Source organism: Grampus griseus (genome assembly GCF_964374135.1).
Source record: "Grampus griseus genome assembly, chromosome: 2".
NCBI classification, from domain to species: Eukaryota; Metazoa; Chordata; class Mammalia; order Artiodactyla; family Delphinidae; genus Grampus; species Grampus griseus.
The window spans coordinates 147,363,832-147,383,880 of record NC_139018.1 but is presented as its reverse complement, the minus strand read 5'-3'; the positions used below and the strand labels follow the sequence as shown (position 1 = coordinate 147,383,880).

The 20,049-nt window shown below is 38.6% G+C and overlaps 1 protein-coding gene across 7 annotated transcripts in view; it reads left to right on the top strand.

Moving 5' to 3' along the window:
* DIP2C (disco interacting protein 2 homolog C) overlaps positions 1-20,049 on the top strand; it is a 401,012-nt gene that overhangs the window by 303,917 nt on the left and 77,046 nt on the right. For all 7 annotated transcript variants that reach the window (XR_014296333.1, XM_082647854.1, XM_082647852.1 and 4 more), the window contains one exon: positions 9,100-9,230. Coding sequence is in view for 6 of the 7 variants with exons in the window: in XM_082647854.1 (XP_082503980.1) it covers positions 9,100-9,230 (131 nt within the window). In the remaining variant the exon portion in view is untranslated. The remainder of the gene's footprint in view (positions 1-9,099; positions 9,231-20,049) is intronic.

Below are 20,049 nucleotides of genomic sequence, written 5' to 3'. Positions count from 1 at the left end.
TATAGTACTGGAAGTCCTAACCAGAGAAATTAGGCAAGAAAAAGAAATAAAAGGCATCCAAACTGGAAAGGAAGAAGTAAAATTGTCACTATTTGCAAATGACATGATGCTATGTATAGAAAACACTAAAAACTCCACCAAAAACTGTTAGAATAAATGATTCAGTAAAGTGCAGGATAACAAAATTAATACAGAGAAATCTGCTGTGTTTCTATATACTAATAATGAAATATCAGAAAGAGAAATTAAGGAAACAGTCTTATTTACAACTGCATCAAAAGAATAAAATACCTAGGAATAAATTTAACCAAGGAGGTGAAAGACCTGTACACTGAAAACTATAAAATATTGATGACATAAATTGAAGAAGACAGAAATAAATGGATATTCCATACTCTTGGTTAGAATAATTAATATTGTTAAAATAGCCATACTACGCAAAGCAACCTACAGATTCATGGCAATCCTTATCAAAATTCTAATGGCATTTTTCACAGAAATAGAACAAACAATTCTAAAATACGTATGGAACCACAAAAGACCCCCAATAGCCAAAGCCATCTTGAAAAAGATGAAAGCTGGAGACATCATGCTCCCTGACATTACAAAGCTACAGTAATGCAAGCAGTATTATTATACTGGCACAAAAGCAGACACATAGATCAATGAAACAGAATAGCCCCAAAATTAACCCATGCATATATGTCAACTAATTTATGACAGAGGAGCCAAGAATATATGGTGGGGCAAGGACAGTCTTTAAATAAATGGTGCTTGGAACACTGGACAGCCACATGCAAAAGAATGAAACTGGACCAATTTTCTACACCACACATAAAAATGAACTCAAAGTGAACTAAAGACTTGAATGTAAGACCTGAAACCAAAGAAGTCCTAGAAGAAAACATAGGGGTAAACTCCTAGACATTGGTCTTGTCAATTTTTTGAGTTTGACATCAAAAGCAAAGGCAACAAAAGTTAAGCAAGTGGGATTACATCAAACCGAAAAGCTTCTGCACAGCAAAGGAAACCGTTAACAAATGAAAAGGCAACCTACTGAATGGGAGAAAATATTTACAAATCATATATCTGATAATGGGTTAATATCCAAAATATGTGAAGAACTCATACAACTTAATAGCAGAAAAACAAACAATTGTTTCTTAAAAATGGGCAGAGGATCTGAATAGACATTTTTCTGAAAGGGACATACAGATGGACAGCAGATACATGAAAATATGCTCAACATCACTAATCACCAGAGAAATGCAAATCAAAACCACAGTAAGCTATCACTTCACACCTGTCAGGATGACCATCATCAAAAAGACAAGAGATAACATGTGTCCGTGAGAGGGTGGAGAAAAGGGAATCCTTGTGCACTGCTGGTGGGAATGTAAAGTGGTGCAGCCACTATGGAAAACAGTATGGGGGTTCCTTAAAAAATTAAAAATAAAACTACCATATTATCCAGCAATTCCACTTCTTGGTATTGATCTGAAGAAAATAAAAATACTAACTCGAAAAGATGTCTGCACCCCCGTGTTCATAGCAGCATTGTTTACAATAGCCAAGATATGGAAACAACATCAATGTCCATTGGCAGATGGATGGATAAGTAAAATGTGATATGCCCACCCACCTACCCACACCCTCCCCCATACACACACAATGGAATATAATTCAGCCATAAAGTAGAAGGAAATCCTGCCATTTCAGACAACGTGAATGAACCTGAAGGACATTATGCTAAGTGAAATAAGGCAGAGAAAGACAAATACTGTATGATTTTACTTATATGTGGAATCTTAAAAAAAAAAAAAAGAAAACCAAGCTCATAGATACAGAGAACAGATTGGTGATGGGCAAAATGGGTGAAGGGAATGAAAAGGTACAGACTTCCAATTATAAATAAGGCCTGCGTATGTAATGTACAGCATGGAAACTATAGATAATGATATACTGTACTGCATATTTGGAAGTTGCTAAAAGAGTAAATCTTAGTAGCTGTCTTCACTAGACTTATTGTGGTAGTCATTTTGCAATACATACACATATGTATGTTATATTGTATACCTGAAACTAATATAATGTATGTCAATTATACCTCAATGAGTCAATCAATCAAATCAATTGCATGTGAAGTCTAGGTAAAAATAAATAAATTAGTGAAAATTTTTTTTAAAAAATCATTTGACCATATATGTGAGGGTTTATTTCTAGGCTCTATATTCTGTTCTGTTTTTCTCTATGTCTGTCTTTATGCCAGTACTACACTGTTTTGATTACTGTAGCTTTGTACTAAGTTTTTAAATCAGGAAGTGTGAGTCCTCTGACTTTGTTGTTCTTTTTCCAAGACTGTTTTGGCTGCTCAGGTTTCTTTGAGATTTCGTATGAATGTTACAATAGGCTTTTCTATTTCTGCAAAAAGTATCATTGAGATTTTGATATAGATTGCATTGAATCAGTATAGTCTTGGGTAGTATTGACATCTGTGAATAAGGGATGTGTTTCCATTTATTTCTTCTTTAATTTCTTTCAGCAGTGTTTTATAGTTTTCATTGTACAAGTTTCTTACATCCTTAGTTAATTCCTAAGTTTTTTATTCTTTTTGATGCTATTGTAAATGGAATTGCTTTAATTTCCTTTTCAGATTTTTCTTTTAGTGTATAGAAATGCAACTTACTTTTTGCATGTTGACTTTTTATCCTGCTACTTTGCTGAATTCATTTATGATTTATTAACAGTTTTTTGTGGAATTGTTAGGGTTTTCTACATATACAATCACATCATCTGTGAACAGAGATAATTTTACTTCTTCCTTTCCAATTTGGATGCCTTTTATATCTTTTTCATGCCTAATTGCTCTGGCTAGAACTTCCAGCACTGTGTTGAATAGAAGTAGTGAAAGTAGGCATCCTTGTCTTGTTCCTGATCTTAGAGAAAAAGCTTTTAGTCTATCACAGTTGTGTATGATGTTCACTGTGGGTTTTTTTTTTTTTAACATCTTTATTGGGGTATAATTACTTTACAATGGTGTGTTAGTTTCTGCTTTATAACAAAGTGAATCAATTTTACATATACATATGTTCCCGTATCTCTTCCCTCTTGCGTCTCCCTCCCTCCCACCCTCCCTATCCCACCCCTCCAGGCGGTCACAAAGCACCGAGCTGATCACCCTGTGCTATGTGGCTACTTCCCCACTGTGGGTTTTTGTATATTGCTTTTACTGTGTTGAGAACTTTTCTTCTATTTCTAGTCTGTTGATTGTTTGTATCATGAAAGGATGTTGAATTTTGTCAGATGCTTTTTCTGCATCGACCAAGATGATCATCTGGGGTTTTTCTCTTCGTTCTCTTAATGTGATGTTTTATATTGCTTGATTTTCATATGTAGAGCCATCCTTGCATTCCAGGAATAAATCCAACTTGGTCATGATGCATAAGCCTTTCAATATGCTACTGAATTTGGTTTGCTAGTATTTTGTTGAGTATTTTTGCACCAGTGTTCAAAAGAGATATTGGTCTGTAGTTTTTTGTTCTTACAGTATCCTTGTCTGGCTTTGGTATCAGGGTTTTGGTGACCTCCAAGAATGAATTAGAAAGTGTTCCCTCCTCTTCAGTTTTTGGAGAAGTTTGAGAAAGATTGGTATTATTTCGTCTTTAAACGTTTGATAGAATTCAGCAGTGAAGCCATCAGTTCCAGGGCCTTTTTTGGTTGGGATTTTTTTTTTTTAACATCTTCTTGATTTTTTTTTTAACTGATTTGTCTTTCTTGCCAGTTACAGGTTTATTCAGATTTTCTATTTTTTGTGATTTAGTCTTCATAGAGTTCATGTTCCTTCTTGATAGCTTGTGTTTCAAATTCCATGAAATAGAATTTTTCCATTTCTTGTCGGTTGTGCAGTTTGTTGTTGTATAGTTGTTCATAGTACTCTCTTATAATTTTTTTTTTTAATTTCCGTAGAATCAGTAGTAAATGTCCCCACTTCCATTTCTGATTTTAGTAATCTGATACTTCCCTCTTTTTTCTTAGGCCATCTAGCCAGAGGTTTGTCAATTTTGTTGGTCTTTTCAAAGAATCAACTTCTTGTTTCATTGTTTATCTCTGCTATTTTTCTATTCTCTACTTATTTATCTCTGCTCTAATCTTTAATATTTCCTTCTGCTACCTTTGGGTTTAGTCTGTCCTTTGTCTTCTCATTCCTTAAGTTGTCAAGTTAGGTTGTTGGCATGAGACCTTTCTTGTTTTTTAATATAACAATTTATAGCTATAAATTTCTGCCTTAACACTGCTTCGGCAGTATCCGCTTAGGTTTGGTTATATTGTCTTCATTTTCATTTGTGTCTAAATATTCTCTGATTTTCCTTGTAGTTTCTTCTTTGATCTGTTGGTTAAGAGGGCACTGTTTAAATTCCACAGATTTGTAGGTTTTCCAGTTTTTCTTCTATTCATTCTGTTGTGCTTGGAGAAGATACTTTGTATGTTATCTATCTTTTTAAATCTATTGAGACTTAATTTGTGGCCTAAAATATGGTCTGCCCTGGAACATGACCCAAGTGCTCTTGAGAAGAGTGTGTATTCTGTTGTGGTTGTATATTCCTCTGTATGTTTCTTAGAGCTCTTTGGTTTATTGTGTTAAGTCCTCTCTTTCCGTAGTTGTCTTCTGTCTGGTTGTTTTGCCCATTATTGAAAAGGTAATATCAAAGTCTCCTCTTATTGTTGTAGAGCTGTCTGTTTTTGTTTCATATATCTTGATGGTTTGCTTTTAGGTTTGTAGATGTTTATAATTGTTATATCTCTTGCCGTAATGAACCTTTTATTAATATATAATGCCCTTCTTTGTTTCTTGTATCCATTTTGATTTAAATTTTATGTGTCTGATATTAATATAGCCACCTCTGCTCTCTTTTGGTGACTGTTCGTGTGGAATATCTTTATCCATCTTTTCATGTTCAAACTATTTGTGTCTTTTGATCTAAAATGAATCTCCTGTGGACAGCAGTAGTTGGATCATTTCTTTCATCCATTCTGCCTATTTCTGTCATTGATTGGAGAGTTAATCCATTTGTATTTGAAGTAATTACTGATAAGAAGGAACGTTTCTCATCTCTCTTATTCTCCATATGTCTGATAGCTTTTTTGTTACTCATTTCCTGCTTTACTGTCTTATTTTGTGCTCAGTTGATTTTTTGTAGTGATACTTTAAAATTCCTATCTCATTTCCTTTTGTATATATTCTATAGCTATTTTCTTTGTGGTTACCATGGGATTCCATTTGATATCTTAAAGTTATTATGCTCTAGTTTGTATGCCAGCCTAATTTCAGTAATATACAAAACTGCTTCTGTGCAGCTCTGTCCCACCATTTTTTCAGTTGTTGATGTCCAAAATTATATCTTTATACATTGTATGACCCAAAACATATAATAATAAACATTTTTTAATACATTTATTTATTTTTGGCTGCATTGGGTCTTTGTTGCTGTGCATGGGCTTTTTCTAATTGCAGCAAGCGGGGGCTATTCTTCGTTGTGGTGCACGGGCTTCTTACTATGGTGGCTTCTTTTGTTGTGGAGCATGGGCTCTAAGCACACGGGCTTCAATAGTTGTGGCTCCTGGGCTCTAGAGTGCAGGCTAAGTAGTTGTGGCGCATGGGCTTAGTTGCTCCGCGACATATGGGACCTTCCCGGACCAGGGCTCGAACCCGTGTCCCCTATATTGGCAGGCAGATTCTTAATCACTGTGCCACCAGGGAAGTCCCAGTAATAAATGTTTAAATGCATTGGTCTCTTAATTTATGTAGGAAAAGTGTGGAATTGAAATCCAAAGTTACAGTAACACTAGTTTTTAGGCCAATAACCGTTTTGTTTTAGTATGTTAGTCTCTTAAATCATGTAGAAAACAAAAAGTAGAGTTTTTAAGCAATTGTTCAGTTATACTGGCTTTTATAATTGTCTTGTGTTTGCCTTTACTGAGACCTTTACTTCTTCAAATGACATCGAGTTACAATGTTTTTCTATTGCAGCCTGCAGAATTCCCTTGAGCATTTCCTTTACAGCAGGTCTAAATGTAATGAACTCCCTTAACTTTTTTTTAAACCTGGGAATGTCTTAATTTCTCCAAAATTAATTGCGGTTCACTGTCCAAGCTTTCCCCTGCCCCCCAGGAAGTTGCAAGCCATCAACTGACTCCAGAGCTCCACTGTAGTTACATCAGATTCTGCCTGTGCGGATACTGTCCAAGTAGGACAGGGATTCCTGTTCTGCCATCGTCCCTGAACCCTCTCCTCTGCTTTTTATAGAATTTGAGGTGGTACACCAATAAAGTACATTATAAAATAAAATAATTTTTGAAAAGCTTTTAAAAATAAAGATATATTTTCAGACCAAGATGAATTATTTACTAAGTATGAAAATTGGGTTGGCCTCCTACTGTCACAGCCACAAGAGAAGCACACACTTTTGATCGTACCATTTTCATGATCTACAGAAGTGGGAGCTGTAATATTAAATCTTGATTCTATAAAGATTTTACTATTTGAAACAGAGCCAAAGTGATCTATGTTCTTACTTCCTAATGATTCCTCTTAATGTAAGTATAGACTCTGGAAATCCCAGAGAGATGAATAACTAGACTTTCTCTCAAATTCATGTTTTTCTTAAACCTTTGACTGTTTAATTTGTTTGATGAGTACCTGAAATGAAGTGTATTGTGATGTTGTTTAGTGAAAAACCCACATGCTTCAAATACTGAGAGGCATAAATAGAGTTGAAATTATCTGCCTTACCAGTCTGCTCCAAATGGAAACTCCCACCTCTGTGGTTGCTCAGGTCACCATTTTTCTCAGAAATAAATTTTGATTCAGGTTTTGAACAAAAATATCATTGAGCGTCCAATACACACCAAAAGTTGACAGAGAAAAGCCTTTCCAGTAAAGTGTTTTCCCTATAAAGGGCATTACAGAATGTCCGATTTAGTATAAAATGTACAAGTTCAGGTGTTCAATTTAAGTTGTTCATGCTCCCTGTTTAGAAGTGTGATTTGAACTCTGAAGGTTCCTAATAGATAGATCCTAGGTCTGCATTCGCCCCACTCCACAGCCGTCCTGTGGAGCGCCTGCCCAGCACCTGCATGTGCTTTAGGTGGGCTTCCCTGCAGGGTGTTTTAGCGCTGACACCAGTTTGCTTCTGGAGCACTCTCCTGCTCACTGCAGTTGATGCGTGAGCTGATGTGTGCCCCAGGAATGGACACTTACTCTAACGTGAGCCAAAGCAAAACTTCACTGGAAGGTAAACTTGCTGAAGATGTCATAAGATACAGCCTTAAAATAAATACCCTTGGCCTTATCCCCAGTTCCTCCACGTTGAAGTATCTGCTCTCGATGTCCCTTTTAGAGTAGAGCATTAGAGTTTGATGTTGGGGCTTTGAGAAAACTAATTCTTTATTCAAGTACAAGTTTGCAGGAGTTTTTCTTACTAAAAGGTTCTGGTAAAGCATTCGAGCATGGGCTCTGGGTTTGTGATGTTGGCAGGGTCCAAGATTGGAATGAGCTTAGGGATAGACAGTCCCCATTCCTAGTTATGTTTTCTTAACCTGTTAGCTTCCTGGTCGCTGTGTTGAACTCTGTTAACTCACCCTCTGAGCCCACAGAGGGGTGTGAGAATCATCATCTGCTTTCTCCAAGCTCTATGCACACTTTGTCAAAGTGCTTGCAGCCCCTGCAGTTACCAAGTTTCTGAACTTCCCACTACGTGGCCAGCTCCTGAGGGCAGAGGCTGTGTGTTCTTTTTTATATCCCAAGCACAAGTCCTCTGTTAACAAATTAGCATCTGCCGAGCTGAGCTGAGAGCTCGGTTCTCAAGCTGTATACGACACCTGCACAGAGCGGGGTTTCTGTGAAGGTCTGTTTTAGTTGCTAATCTGAGAATGTGGATGATTTTGGTAGCTGTGGTCTTACTAACTCCTGACGCAGCAGGCAGGGGGTTGAAGGCATGTTTCATAAATACAGCTTCATTTCCTCTTTAAACAAATGTTGTGGTTTTAAAAACAAACTGCGAAGAACTGCTTGTGTGTTAGATTCTAGAGTGATTCTACATTGCTTTGTATGAATTCAGTAACACATCCACAATGAAATCTTCTGTGCAGAACTTCTGACAGGGATCCTCTGTGGTAGGATGGAAACCCCCTCTCCTGGTTTCTCTCCTCTTTTCCCTGGAGTGGCTAATGAATGCTTTTCCCAGGCATTTGACTGGACTTCGCTGAACATTACGATGCTCTGCACTGGTCCCTTTTACAGTTCAACTCTGGGTGACGTGCACTCCACGGTAACTTGAGACATGTTTAAGACCACGAACTTGGTAAAGTTTTCTGGGCTGCTTTTACTTTCCTTTTCCTCTTAGATTTCTTTGGCTAGAAAGCTTCTGTGAGAAAATTTATGTCACTAGATATAATTTCCAGTACTTTAAAAGAATTCACATTCCATACTGACTGTCGTGGGACTGGTTGCTGACTTTGGAGAAGCTCTTTACTTTAGCTGCACTGAGATTGGATTTGGGCTGCCGTCAAATGACGAGCATGTCTTACTGCACAAATGTGTGTGGCCTTTCTGAGCCACATTTCCTGATCATTGAGACAGGAGTCGTGCGTCCAGTGTGCTCTGCTGGTCCCCCTGTTGCACGACAGGTGTGGTGTTGGGCCTGGAGATGAATCACAAGTCAGGTGTCGTCCCTGCCTGGAGAGGGGAAGTGAGGAGTCACAAGTCCCCACCTACTGTACAGGGCTGCAGTGGGGATCGCAGTCAAACCCGCCATTCAGATGCAAGACGTCCTGACTTCATGGGCCAGGGTTACTAAGTCCTGGGGGACCAGGAAGTTTTGCTTGTGGTTTACTCTTGAAAATGGGAAGACTAATGAGAACATCAGCAGGCTGCTCTCTCCTAACAAAACCAAAGCTTGGGTACAGTTGTTCTCTGTTATAAAACCACCCTTAGGCATCGGATGTCAGGTCCCGTGCATTTCATGCGGCCTTGTTCTGTTACAGGAGTCCTTAGGATGGGCTCAGGCTCCATGCACTTAACGCGACCTTGCTGTCTTGCAGATGTCTCACGCAGCCACCAGTGCCTTCTGCCGTTCTATTAAGCTGCAGTGTGAGCTCTACCCCTCTAGAGAAGTGGCCATCTGCCTGGACCCTTACTGTGGACTTGGGTTTGTCCTGTGGTGCCTCTGTAGGTGAGTTTCGTCTTTGCACCTTTACGATATAAGTAAGTAAATCACACACGTGTTTTCAGACCACTTGTGAGAACTGCTAACGGGAGGGGGCCGCCTGCAGGGTGCGGCTCCTCCTCAGCCCAGCTCCGGGTGCCACAGGGACACCTGCCCTGGTAGCCACTCTCTCCAGCATCTGAAAAATTAGTCTCCGTAAAGTTTGCTGAAACCAACAGAGACAGAATCTGGGGCCATTCTCAGAAGCTGTCTGTTGGGAATCTGTTTTCCAAGCAACTCCCAGGCCGTGGGCTTGCTTCTCATGCCTCTAAATCTTCTCAGATGTCCCAGGCCTGGAATTGTGTTCACCGGGGGCATCCAGGCTCTTTCCTCCTCAGGCTTCTCCCTGACTTCAGCTGCGGGAGGCCGGAAGGAAGCTCCACAGGCTCCCCTACCCCCACTCCCCTGCGTGGCCCCCACTCCACAGCTGGCAGCCCCCAGGCCCAGCTCCTGGTAGCTGCCAACAAGTATTAATGGAGAGGATGAATGTTTATTGTCATTTTTCTCTAATTGTACATAGATATTCATTGTAGAAACTTTAGAAAATACAAAATAATATAAAGAAGAAAATTAAGCCATCCATAAGTATACTACCCAGAGATAACAGTAAATTCTCACTAGTAGCATTTTGGCATATAGTCTTACAGAGTTTATTTTCTAATGTAGTACTATTTTTTATTATTGACATTTTCAAACATATACAAGTGTATATGTTTAAGTGTATAAAGAACACTGTAACAAACACCAGGGCCCAACAACCAGCTTCACGTGGATCTTATTTTGCCAGTTTGGTTTCATCCAGCCTTCTGATTATTTCTGTCCCTTTTCCATATGGGCATTTTAAAGCAAACACCAAAAAACATACGGTTTCACCCATAAACCTTTAAGTACACATACAGTTTTGTAAATGTACATTAATATATTTATAAAACTGAGATGCTACAGTGAAATTGCTTATAATTGCCTTTTTTCATAATAGTAGACATTTTCTCATCTTTAAACATTCTCCTAAAACAATTATTTTAATGCATTTATAATATTCAATTGGGTTAAATTGGACTAAATCCAATTACATATTTTTTAAAAACACTATCATTCTAATCACCACAAGTAAACTTTTTGAGAAAGCAAATATAATTGAACAGTTGAAATATTTTAATGATTTTTGCCTCAGTTCAGAATGCAATAGCATTGTGGGTAATTTTTTCTTGGAAAATAGTTCAGAATATACCATTCCAACAGTAGGGCCAAAGTGACTTTAGACATATCTGGCCAGCTGAGAAGGAAACCTATTCTGAACTACAGCTTTATAGGCAACTGTCTCTTGTTACTTGGCAAAAGTGCCTTCTGGTTCTGCAGGCTCACCCAGCCAAGCCCCGTGAAATCCACAGAGAAGGTGCTGGTTGGAGTGAGTCCTGCTGCATGTCACCAGCAGCAATGGGACTCTCTAGAGGAATTGTACAGAGAGGGTGGCAGTGACCCTTTGCTTAATGTCTTACCTGCAAATTCATTCAGAAGTCACAAAATCAGCTATGACCCCTGCAGCACTAAAAATAAATACATAACAGCTGTAAACTTCTTCGTTCTGAAATCCATTATAGTAACAGATCACAATGGACTTGCTTAAAAAACTGGACCTGTTTTAAAAAGCACGTCAGACAGTTGGTATTCATGGATTAGGAAATTCATTATTGTTAAGATGAAAATTCTCCCCAGACTGGATAAACTTCAAAAACATATGCCAAGTCTGAAAGAAGCCAGACTCAAAAGACCACTTATTATATGATTGTATCATGTGATACCATTTGTTGGAAATGTTCAGAAAGGGCAAATCTATAGAGACAGAAAGTAGAATAATGATTAACTGGGGCTAGAGCTGAAAACAGGATTGACTACAAATGAATACAAGGCATGCCTTTAGGGTGATGGAAGTGTTCTAGGGTGATGGAAGTGCATTGTGGTGATAATTATACACTCTGCAAAACTGTCAAGGTTCTTTTAATTCTGTACTGCAAATGGATAGATTTATGATATGCAAATTATACCTAAGTAAAAGTTTTAAAAAGGAAAACAACTTTCCTTGGAGTAACTGAAGTGCGTGGTACAGACCCTACCCTCCCAGTTCAGTAGGCTCACCCACGTGACACCACAGGGTGACATGTGTTGTCGTGAGTTGTGTGGCTGCCTTGCTCAGGGTGCCCAAATTGTGAGAGTTATCAATTCTTTGTATGTTTTATCAAGTTAATAATCTGAAATCATTGAATTATAAATGTACAAATTTATATTAGTTACCAAAATGTCTTTTTTTCTCTCTCTCTCTCCTGTTCAGACATTTTTTATTTTTGTTTTTTTATCTAGATTTTATTTTTCAGAGTATTGTTAGGTTCACAGCAAAATTGAGTGGAAGGTACAAAGATTTCCCATGCACACCCCACCCCCACACGCACAGCTTCCCCTGTTATCAGCATCTCCCACCAGAGTAGTACATTTTTTACAAACTAAGAACCTACCTTTGACACATTATCATCCCAGAGTCTATAATTTACATCAGGGTTCACTCTTGGTATTGTAGAGAGCCCAGAAATAGACCCACATAAGTATAGTCTGTCGATCTTTGACAAAAGTGCAAAGGCAATACAATGATACAGTGGAACAGAGGTGGTCTTTTCAACTAATGGTGCTGGAATAACTGGACATCCACAGGCCAAAAAAAAAAAAAAAGAATCTAGACACAGGTGTTAACAGCCTTCACAAAAGTTAGCTCAAAACAGATCATAGACCTAAATGTGAAACGTAAAACTATAAACCTCCTAGAAGAAAACTTAGGAGAATATCTAGATGATCTTGGGTTTGTTGATGACTTTTAGATACACCACCAAAGGCATGATGCATGAAAGAAATAATTGATAGGCTGACTTTATTAAAATTAATCATCTCTGCTCTGCAAAAGATACTGTCGCGAGAATGGGAGCAGGCCAGAGGCTGAGAGAAAATATTCCCAAAATGTTTTTTAAGTTGTTTTGTTCTTCTTGAAGTTAAGATCTAAACTAGAATAGTTCAGGTTCCAGAAATTCACAGGAAATAATCTTCTTCCCTATAAGCAACTGCTATTAAGTAGGGAAGTATTTATAGCCAGTGCCAAGAAATCAGTGTTGGTTAATAAATGAAGCAACAAATCGACTTTCGTTGGATTGAGCAAAAAAAAGGGCAGGTAGAAAATTGGTGAATCAGGTTTTCTGTTCGTCCTCTACTAGGATTTAATAACCTTTTCTTAATGTTGTCTTCTGTTTATAGGAATGAGGACAGAGGTGAAACTATGTTTAGTTTTCACAAGTATGCTTATATTCTCTAGCCTTGAACTCCACACTGGACCCTACCCTTTCATGTGCTAACAGTCTGATCAAGCAAGTCATTTATCCTGGTGTATATTCTTGAGAAAGCTAGCAGTGGGTGATTTGTATTTCCTTTTCGTCATTTCTGGTCTCCTTATGATAGCATGTAAAAGGAAAATGCTGGGAACAATATGGGTAGATTGTCATAATTAAGCAGATCATCATAAGGTTTTTACCTGCATTTTGATTCCCTAAGACATGGGGCTCCAATGTCATTAACTGTGTTCGGTACCTGCCAGAAAATGTAAAAGTCCTCAGTGTCAGAGAAATGGTGTAAATTTGAGCTGGAATAAAAGTCATGCAGGGGAATCTAATTAAGGTGGTCTCGTTAACCCCGATTCACGAATGGGTTGAATAACATTTGGTGCTAACGGAAAACTGTGCACCATCACTTTTCAAAGAGGGAAAAGGCATGTTTCCTAGTGGATAATTAACGATTTACATGGTGCGTGATGTGCGAGGGTGTTAGATCTTGGGCTGTTACCTGGTGTATGATCCCATTTTTGGCCAAGATTGTCCTTTTAATATCCATTCAGCAGAGGTAAATTTTCCGTTATTTTTATTTCTTCCTGCTTAATGTTGCCTTGAGGCTTCTCATTGGAGTTGGTTCATGAGCTACAAAGAAAGCTCTAATTCAAGGTCACGCCAGACGTGGTGTGGGGGCTGATCCTTGAGTGCTGCGTTGCAAAGGGCAGAGGGTGCAACGGTGCCTGTGGCACAAAACACCGGTGTCCAACAAGTCGCCCTCGCAGGTGGCCGCCTCTTGTGTCGGTGGCCTCAGGGGAAGGGGTCTCCCTTAGCTCTCATGGCCCCTGGAAAGAAGACAAGGGCTCAGGAACAGCCCGCAGGACCTCCGGGTGTGAGGGGAGCAGCCCTGATGCGCTGCGGGAGCCGAGGAGGTGTTTGGCTCGACTTCAGACCCCCAGTGCGTATTCTTGGTGGTGGTTGGTTCAGAAGTGAGAAAACAAAACATGCCGGATTCTCAACCAGATGGAAACTCTGATTTTTAAAGCACCACAGTGTTGGCTACAAGGACTTCCAGATGAAAGCGTGTTTTCACAAACTGCAAGGGCTCAGCTAAATTTGTACAGAAGTGTTACTGGATAGATGCTACTTGCAGTAAGTAGTTGTTTGACCAAGGTGTCAGTATTGTAATGCAGATATATTGTCGTGCTGTTTGAGCTCTTAAATAGCCGCACTGTAAAGTGGTCTTTAAAGGCCTAAATCAATTTCCCAAGGACAAATCTTAAAGAAAAATTGACAGAATGTTGAGAGTTATAATTATTGGAATGGTATCTTACTGATTTTTGTATACTGACTATAGAAATAATTTTTATACTTTTCCACAGGGCTCCACTGGAATGTGTAGTTTTGCATGTTTTGTGTGTAACAAAACTTTCACATCAGCAGGAATTCAAAGGAAATATTTGAAAATTTTCAAAGGAAAGTTTTGGGCATAATAATCCTTTCTCCTGGTTACTGAGAGCAGTCAGCACATCCTCAGAGCTCATTAAAGTTCATCTAAACTCAACTTGGAACAAGTTCTTATTCTATTCTGAGTTTCATTTAATTCTTTAAATACAGAGGGCTCTGTTCATTATCAGATTTCCTTGCTCAGAAGGATTAAGTAAAATTCAAAAAATCCAAAAGCCACCACCGGAAAAATTCCCACCTGATTATCAAATATCCTTCCTAGAATAACACCTACATCTTATCCCCACACATTGGTTGTTGGTTGTCTGATGTTTTGATGCATTAAGCTCCAATAGGAGAATCTAAAGCAATCACCAACTTGTAGCATTTTGTTATCCTGATAAGAAATGTGTGATAGAGGTATTCCAGGATAGAAATGTGTGTGTTTTTGAATGTGTTTATGGGTCATATTCTATGGAAATGAATGAGTGCCCTGAGAACTGACAAATGGGCAGAGAAATGCCCGGGGTCCCTCTGCCCTACCCTAGCCCCCATTAGTATCCTGCTCTGTTTGTTCCTGTGCTCTTGCCCTTCTTCACAGCTATAATCGTAGTTTGTATGTGGTTCCATATCCCACTTTCTCCTTTTAATATTAAAAATGGGAAGTTTTTAACCGTGTGTCTTGGATTTAAGTTTTGTGGAATCCATCTTTAGAAGCCAAGTTAGAACACATCTGCCAACAAATCACTTTCATTCCTTAAAAAGACCGTTCTTCCTAGTGGTCCACATTGGGAGTGTGTGATCCCTGGGAGCCAGTGTTTCCACTACAAACAGGAAAGTTCCTCTGAAAGCCGTCATGAGCTGGAGTTGGGAGTAGGAGAGCTTTTTGTGGGGGTCATACCTGTCCAAGTAAAAAGGCGGCCAGAGAACTGGACAGGGCTACCGGCACCACCGGGAGCTTCCTGAGCTCCACCCCCCCTGCCCCGCAGCATATCACAGGATTGGTCCTTTCTGAAGGGACATCCGAGGGGCACACCCAGCCCACCTCATCAGGCTAAGGCTTTTGTATGAAGCAAAAACAGGTTCTTTAAATGGTGCTTATTCTAATACGTCCAAAGAGCATGTCAGTTATTTGTACATGACAGACTTAGTCTAAGAACCTTCTTTTTAAAGTTCTTGCTTATGATTTTCACTTGCTCAGCTGGGATCCCCAGGGTGGTCTAGGGAAGGTGGGTGGAACCTCAGAGGGCCTTCAGCTCACGGGGGTGTTTCCTCTGAGCCCTAACTCTCGGCTCATTATTTACTCCTCCCTTGAAGAAGCAGTGTCCTTTAAAAGGAGACATTGGTTTCAATGAAACTTCTGTTGTTCTGCAATAACTGTGGCATTTGAGTGTGCTCTGAGATGCTTGGGTAGATTTAATACAACCTGTGCAATGAATCCTAACTGGCATAGAATTGTTGAAATAAAGTGGCGGTGTCTTCTTTCACTTATTCTGATATTCCTTCAGAGGAGATCAGATTAATTAACATTCCTGGCTTACACATTAACTTCAAGTAATAACACAAAAGAAAAACCAGTGCAGCATTACAATGCTGTATCGTAAAACATTGTGTGTGTGTGTGTGTGTGTGAATACAGCTCTAATGATGAACTACTCACTATTGGGTAACTTTCACACTTTTGAATCTTTGTTTTCAACAGACAGAGGGGCTTAAGATTCCTCAATCAGTGATATAATAAAAGCCAATTACATTTTTTAAATGGGCAAAGGACTTGATTAGACATTCCTCCGAAGAAAACATACAAATGGCCAATAAGCACATGAAAAGGTGCTCAATCATGAGTCATTAGGGAAAGGCAAGTCAAAACCACCATGAGGTACCACTTCACACCCACTGGGATGGCTGTACTAAAAAAAATGGAAAATAACAAGTCCCGGGGAAAATTTGGAGAAACTGGGATCTTCGTACCTTGCTGGTAGGAATGTAAAATTGTGCAGCCTTTGGGAAACAGTTTGGCAGTTCCTCGGCAAATTAAACATAGAGTTACCATGTGGTCTAGCAATTCCACTTTGGGGTACATACCCAAAAGAATTGAAAACAGGGACTTAAACAGATACTTGTACGTGCTATTCATAGCAGCATTATTCACAATAGCCAAAAGGTAGAAACCACCCAAGCATCCATTGATGGATGAATGAACAAATAAAATGTGGTCTATCCATACAGTGGGATGTTATTCAGCCTTGGAGACACATGCTACAACATGGAAGAATGTTGAAGGCAATATGCTAAGTGAAATAATCCAGGCAGAAGAGGACAAATGTTGTGTGATTTCACTTAAATGAAATATCTGGAATAGGCAATTCAGAAACAGAAAGTAGGTTAGAGGTTACCAGGCCCTGGGAGGTGGAAGTGGTGATGGGTTAGGTACAGAGCTTCTGTTTGGGATGGTGAAAAATTTTGGACATACATAGCCAGTAATGGTTGCACAACATTGTAAACGTAATTAATGCCACTGGAGTGTCATTTTAAAATGGCTGAATGGTAAATCTTATACATATTTTACCACAATAAGACTTTTAAAACTAAGACCAAAAAAAACCATTTGGTAGCATCTTTAGGAATTTTTCTGTATAGTATCATGTCATCTGCAAACAGTGACAGTTTTACTTCTTCTCCAATTTAGATTCCTTTTATTTCTTTTTCTTTTCTGATTGCTGTGACTAGGATTTCCAAAACTGTGTTGAATAAAAGTGGTGAGAGTGGGCATCCTTGCCTTATTCCTGATCTTAGAGGAAATGCTTTCAGCTCTTCACTGTTGAGTATGTTAGCTGTGGGTTTGTCATATATGGCCTTTATTATATTGAGGTATGTTTCCTCCATGCCCACTTTCTGGAGAGTTTTTCTCATAAATAGATGTTGAATTTTATAAAAAGCTTTTTTGGAATCTATTGAGATGATCATATGGTTTCTATTCTTCAATTTGTTAATGTGGTATACCACACTGATTTGCAAATATTGAAAAATCCTTGCATCCCTGGGATAAATTTCACTTGATCGTGGTGTATGATCCTTTTAATGTGTTGTTGGATTCGGTTTGCTACTACTAGAGCGCGTCAATTAATTCAGTAAATTGACAGGATACAAAATTAATAGAGAAATTTGTTGCATTTCTATACATTAACAACAGAAGAGCAGAAAGAGAAATTAAGGAAACAACCCCATTTACCACCACATCAAAAAGAATAAGATACTTAGGAATAAACCTACCTAAGGAGGCAGAAGACCTGTACTCTGAAAACTGTAAGATGCTGATGAAAGAAATTGAAGAGGACACAAATAGATGGAAAGATATATATAAATATATATATATATATAAAAATATATACCATGTTCTTGGATTGGAAGAATCAATATTGTTAAAATGACTGTACTACCCAAGACAATCTACAGATTCAGTGCAATGCCTATCAAATTACCAATGGCATTTTTCACAGAACTAGAACAAAAAATTTTTTAATTTGTATGGAAACACAAAAGACCCCGAATAGCCAAAGCAATCTTGAGAAAGTAGAATGGAGCCAGAGGAATCAGGCCTCCTGACCTCAGACTATACTACAAAGCTACAGTCATCAAAAGTGTATGGTTCTGGCACAGAAACAGAAATACAGATCAGTGGAACAGGATAGAAAGTCCAGCGATAAACCCATGCACCTATGGTTAATTAATCTACGACAAAGGAGGCAAGAATAATACAATGCAGAAAAGACAGTCTCTTCAATAAGTGGTGCTGGGGGTCTTCTGGGCTTCCCTGGTGGTGCAGTGGTTAAGAATCTGCCTGCCAATGCAGGGGACATGGGTTCGAGCCCTGGTCCGGGAAGATCCCACATGGTGCGGAGCAACTAAGCCCTTGCACCCCAACTACTGAGCCTGCACTGTAGATCCCACAAGCCACAACTACTGAAGCTGCACACCACAACTACCGAAGCCCGTGTGCCTAGAGCCCATGCTCTGCAACAAGAGAAGCCACCACAATGAGAAGCCCGCGCACCACAACAAAGAGTAGCCCCCACTCACCACAACTAGAGAAAGCCTGCGCACAGCAACAAAGTCCCAACGCAGCCAAAAATAAAATAAATAAATTTTAAACATAATAAGTGGTGCTGGGAAAACTGGACAGCTACATGTAAAAGAATGAAATTAGAACATTCTTTAACACCATACACAAAAATAAACTCAAAGTGGATTAAAGACCTAAATGTAAGACTGGTTACTATAAAACTCCTAGAGGAAAACATAGGCAGAACACTGACATAAATCTCAGCAATATCTTTTTGGATCCATCTCCTAGAGTAATGGAAGTAAAAACAAAAATAAATGAATGGGACTTAATTAAACTTAAGCTTTGGCACAGCAAAGGAAATCATAAACAAAACAAAAAGACAACCTACGGACTGGGAGAAAATATTTGCAAATGATGCAGCCAACAAAGGATTAATCTCCAAAATACACAAACAGTGCATGCAGCTCAATATCAAAAAAACAAACAACCCAATCAAAAAATGGGCAGAAGATCTAGGAAGACATTTCTCCAGAGAAAACATACAGATGGCCAACAAGCACATGCAAAAATGCTCAACTTTGCTAATTATTAGAGAAATACAAACCAAAATTGCAATGAGGTATCGCTTCATACCAGTCAAAATGGCCATCATCAAAAAGTCTACAAATAATAAATGCTGGAGAGGGTGTGGAGAAAAAGGAACCCTCCTACACTGTTGATGGGAATGTAAATTGGTGCAGCCATCATGGAAAACAGTGTGGAGGTTCCTTAAAAAATTAAAAATAGAATTACCGCATGATCCTGCAGTCCCACTCCTGGACATCTATCTGGCGAAAAGTCTTAATTTGAAAAGATGCATGTACCCCAATGTTCATTGCAGCACTATTTACAGTAGCCTGGAAATTTACAAAGACATGGAAGCAACCTAAATGTCCATCAACAGATGAATGGATAAAGAAGATGTGGTATATATATACAATGGAATATTACTCAGCTATAAAAAAGAATGAAATGATGCCATTTGCAGCAACATAGATGGACCTAGAGATTATCATACTAAGTGAAGTAAGCCAGGGAGAAACAAATACCATATGGTATCACTTATATGTGGAATCTAAAAAAAAAGAAAAAAAATACAAATGAACTTATTTACAAAACAGAAATAGACCCACAGACATAGAAAACAAACTTATGGTTACCAAAGGGGAAAGTGGTGGGGAGAGGGATTAACATATACACACTACTATGTATAAAATAGATAACCAACAAGGAAGGACCTACTGTGTAGCACAGGGAGCTATACTCAATATTTTGTAATAACCTATGAGGGAAAATAATCTGAAAAAGAATATATTTTATATATATATATATATAAAACTGAATCACTGTGCTGTACACCTGAAGCTAACACAACATTGTAAATCAACTATACTTCAATTTTAAAAATCTCTTTTACTTAAATCTTAGAAGGTAGTTTATCTAGGATGTTCTGTTATAGCATATATCTATTAATGTTGATTTGTAGCCATAAACCAAACAAAATTAATACCATTGAAAATGTAGTTTGGCAAATACTTCATTATTTTAAAATCACAGTTGCCCCATTAATTAATGGTGAAACAAAATAGCCTCTTGTTTCTCTCCCCGTGCTCTCTAATGTAAAGGTAAAATTAGAGAATGATTGTATTTTCCTTAGTTCTGTTTGGTAATCCAATTGGATCATTCTGAAGTAAAATTATAATCCTAATTCTTCTAATTGTCCTAGTTTCCTTTTATTTACTCTGGATGTCAGTTTTCTGAACCAGGGTTGGGCACGCTTTTCCTCAAGTGGCTGTTTAGTAAATATTCAGTCTCCATGGTCTCTGTCGCAACCCTCAGCTCTGCCCGTTGGTGTGAAAGCCACTGCAGATGGTACT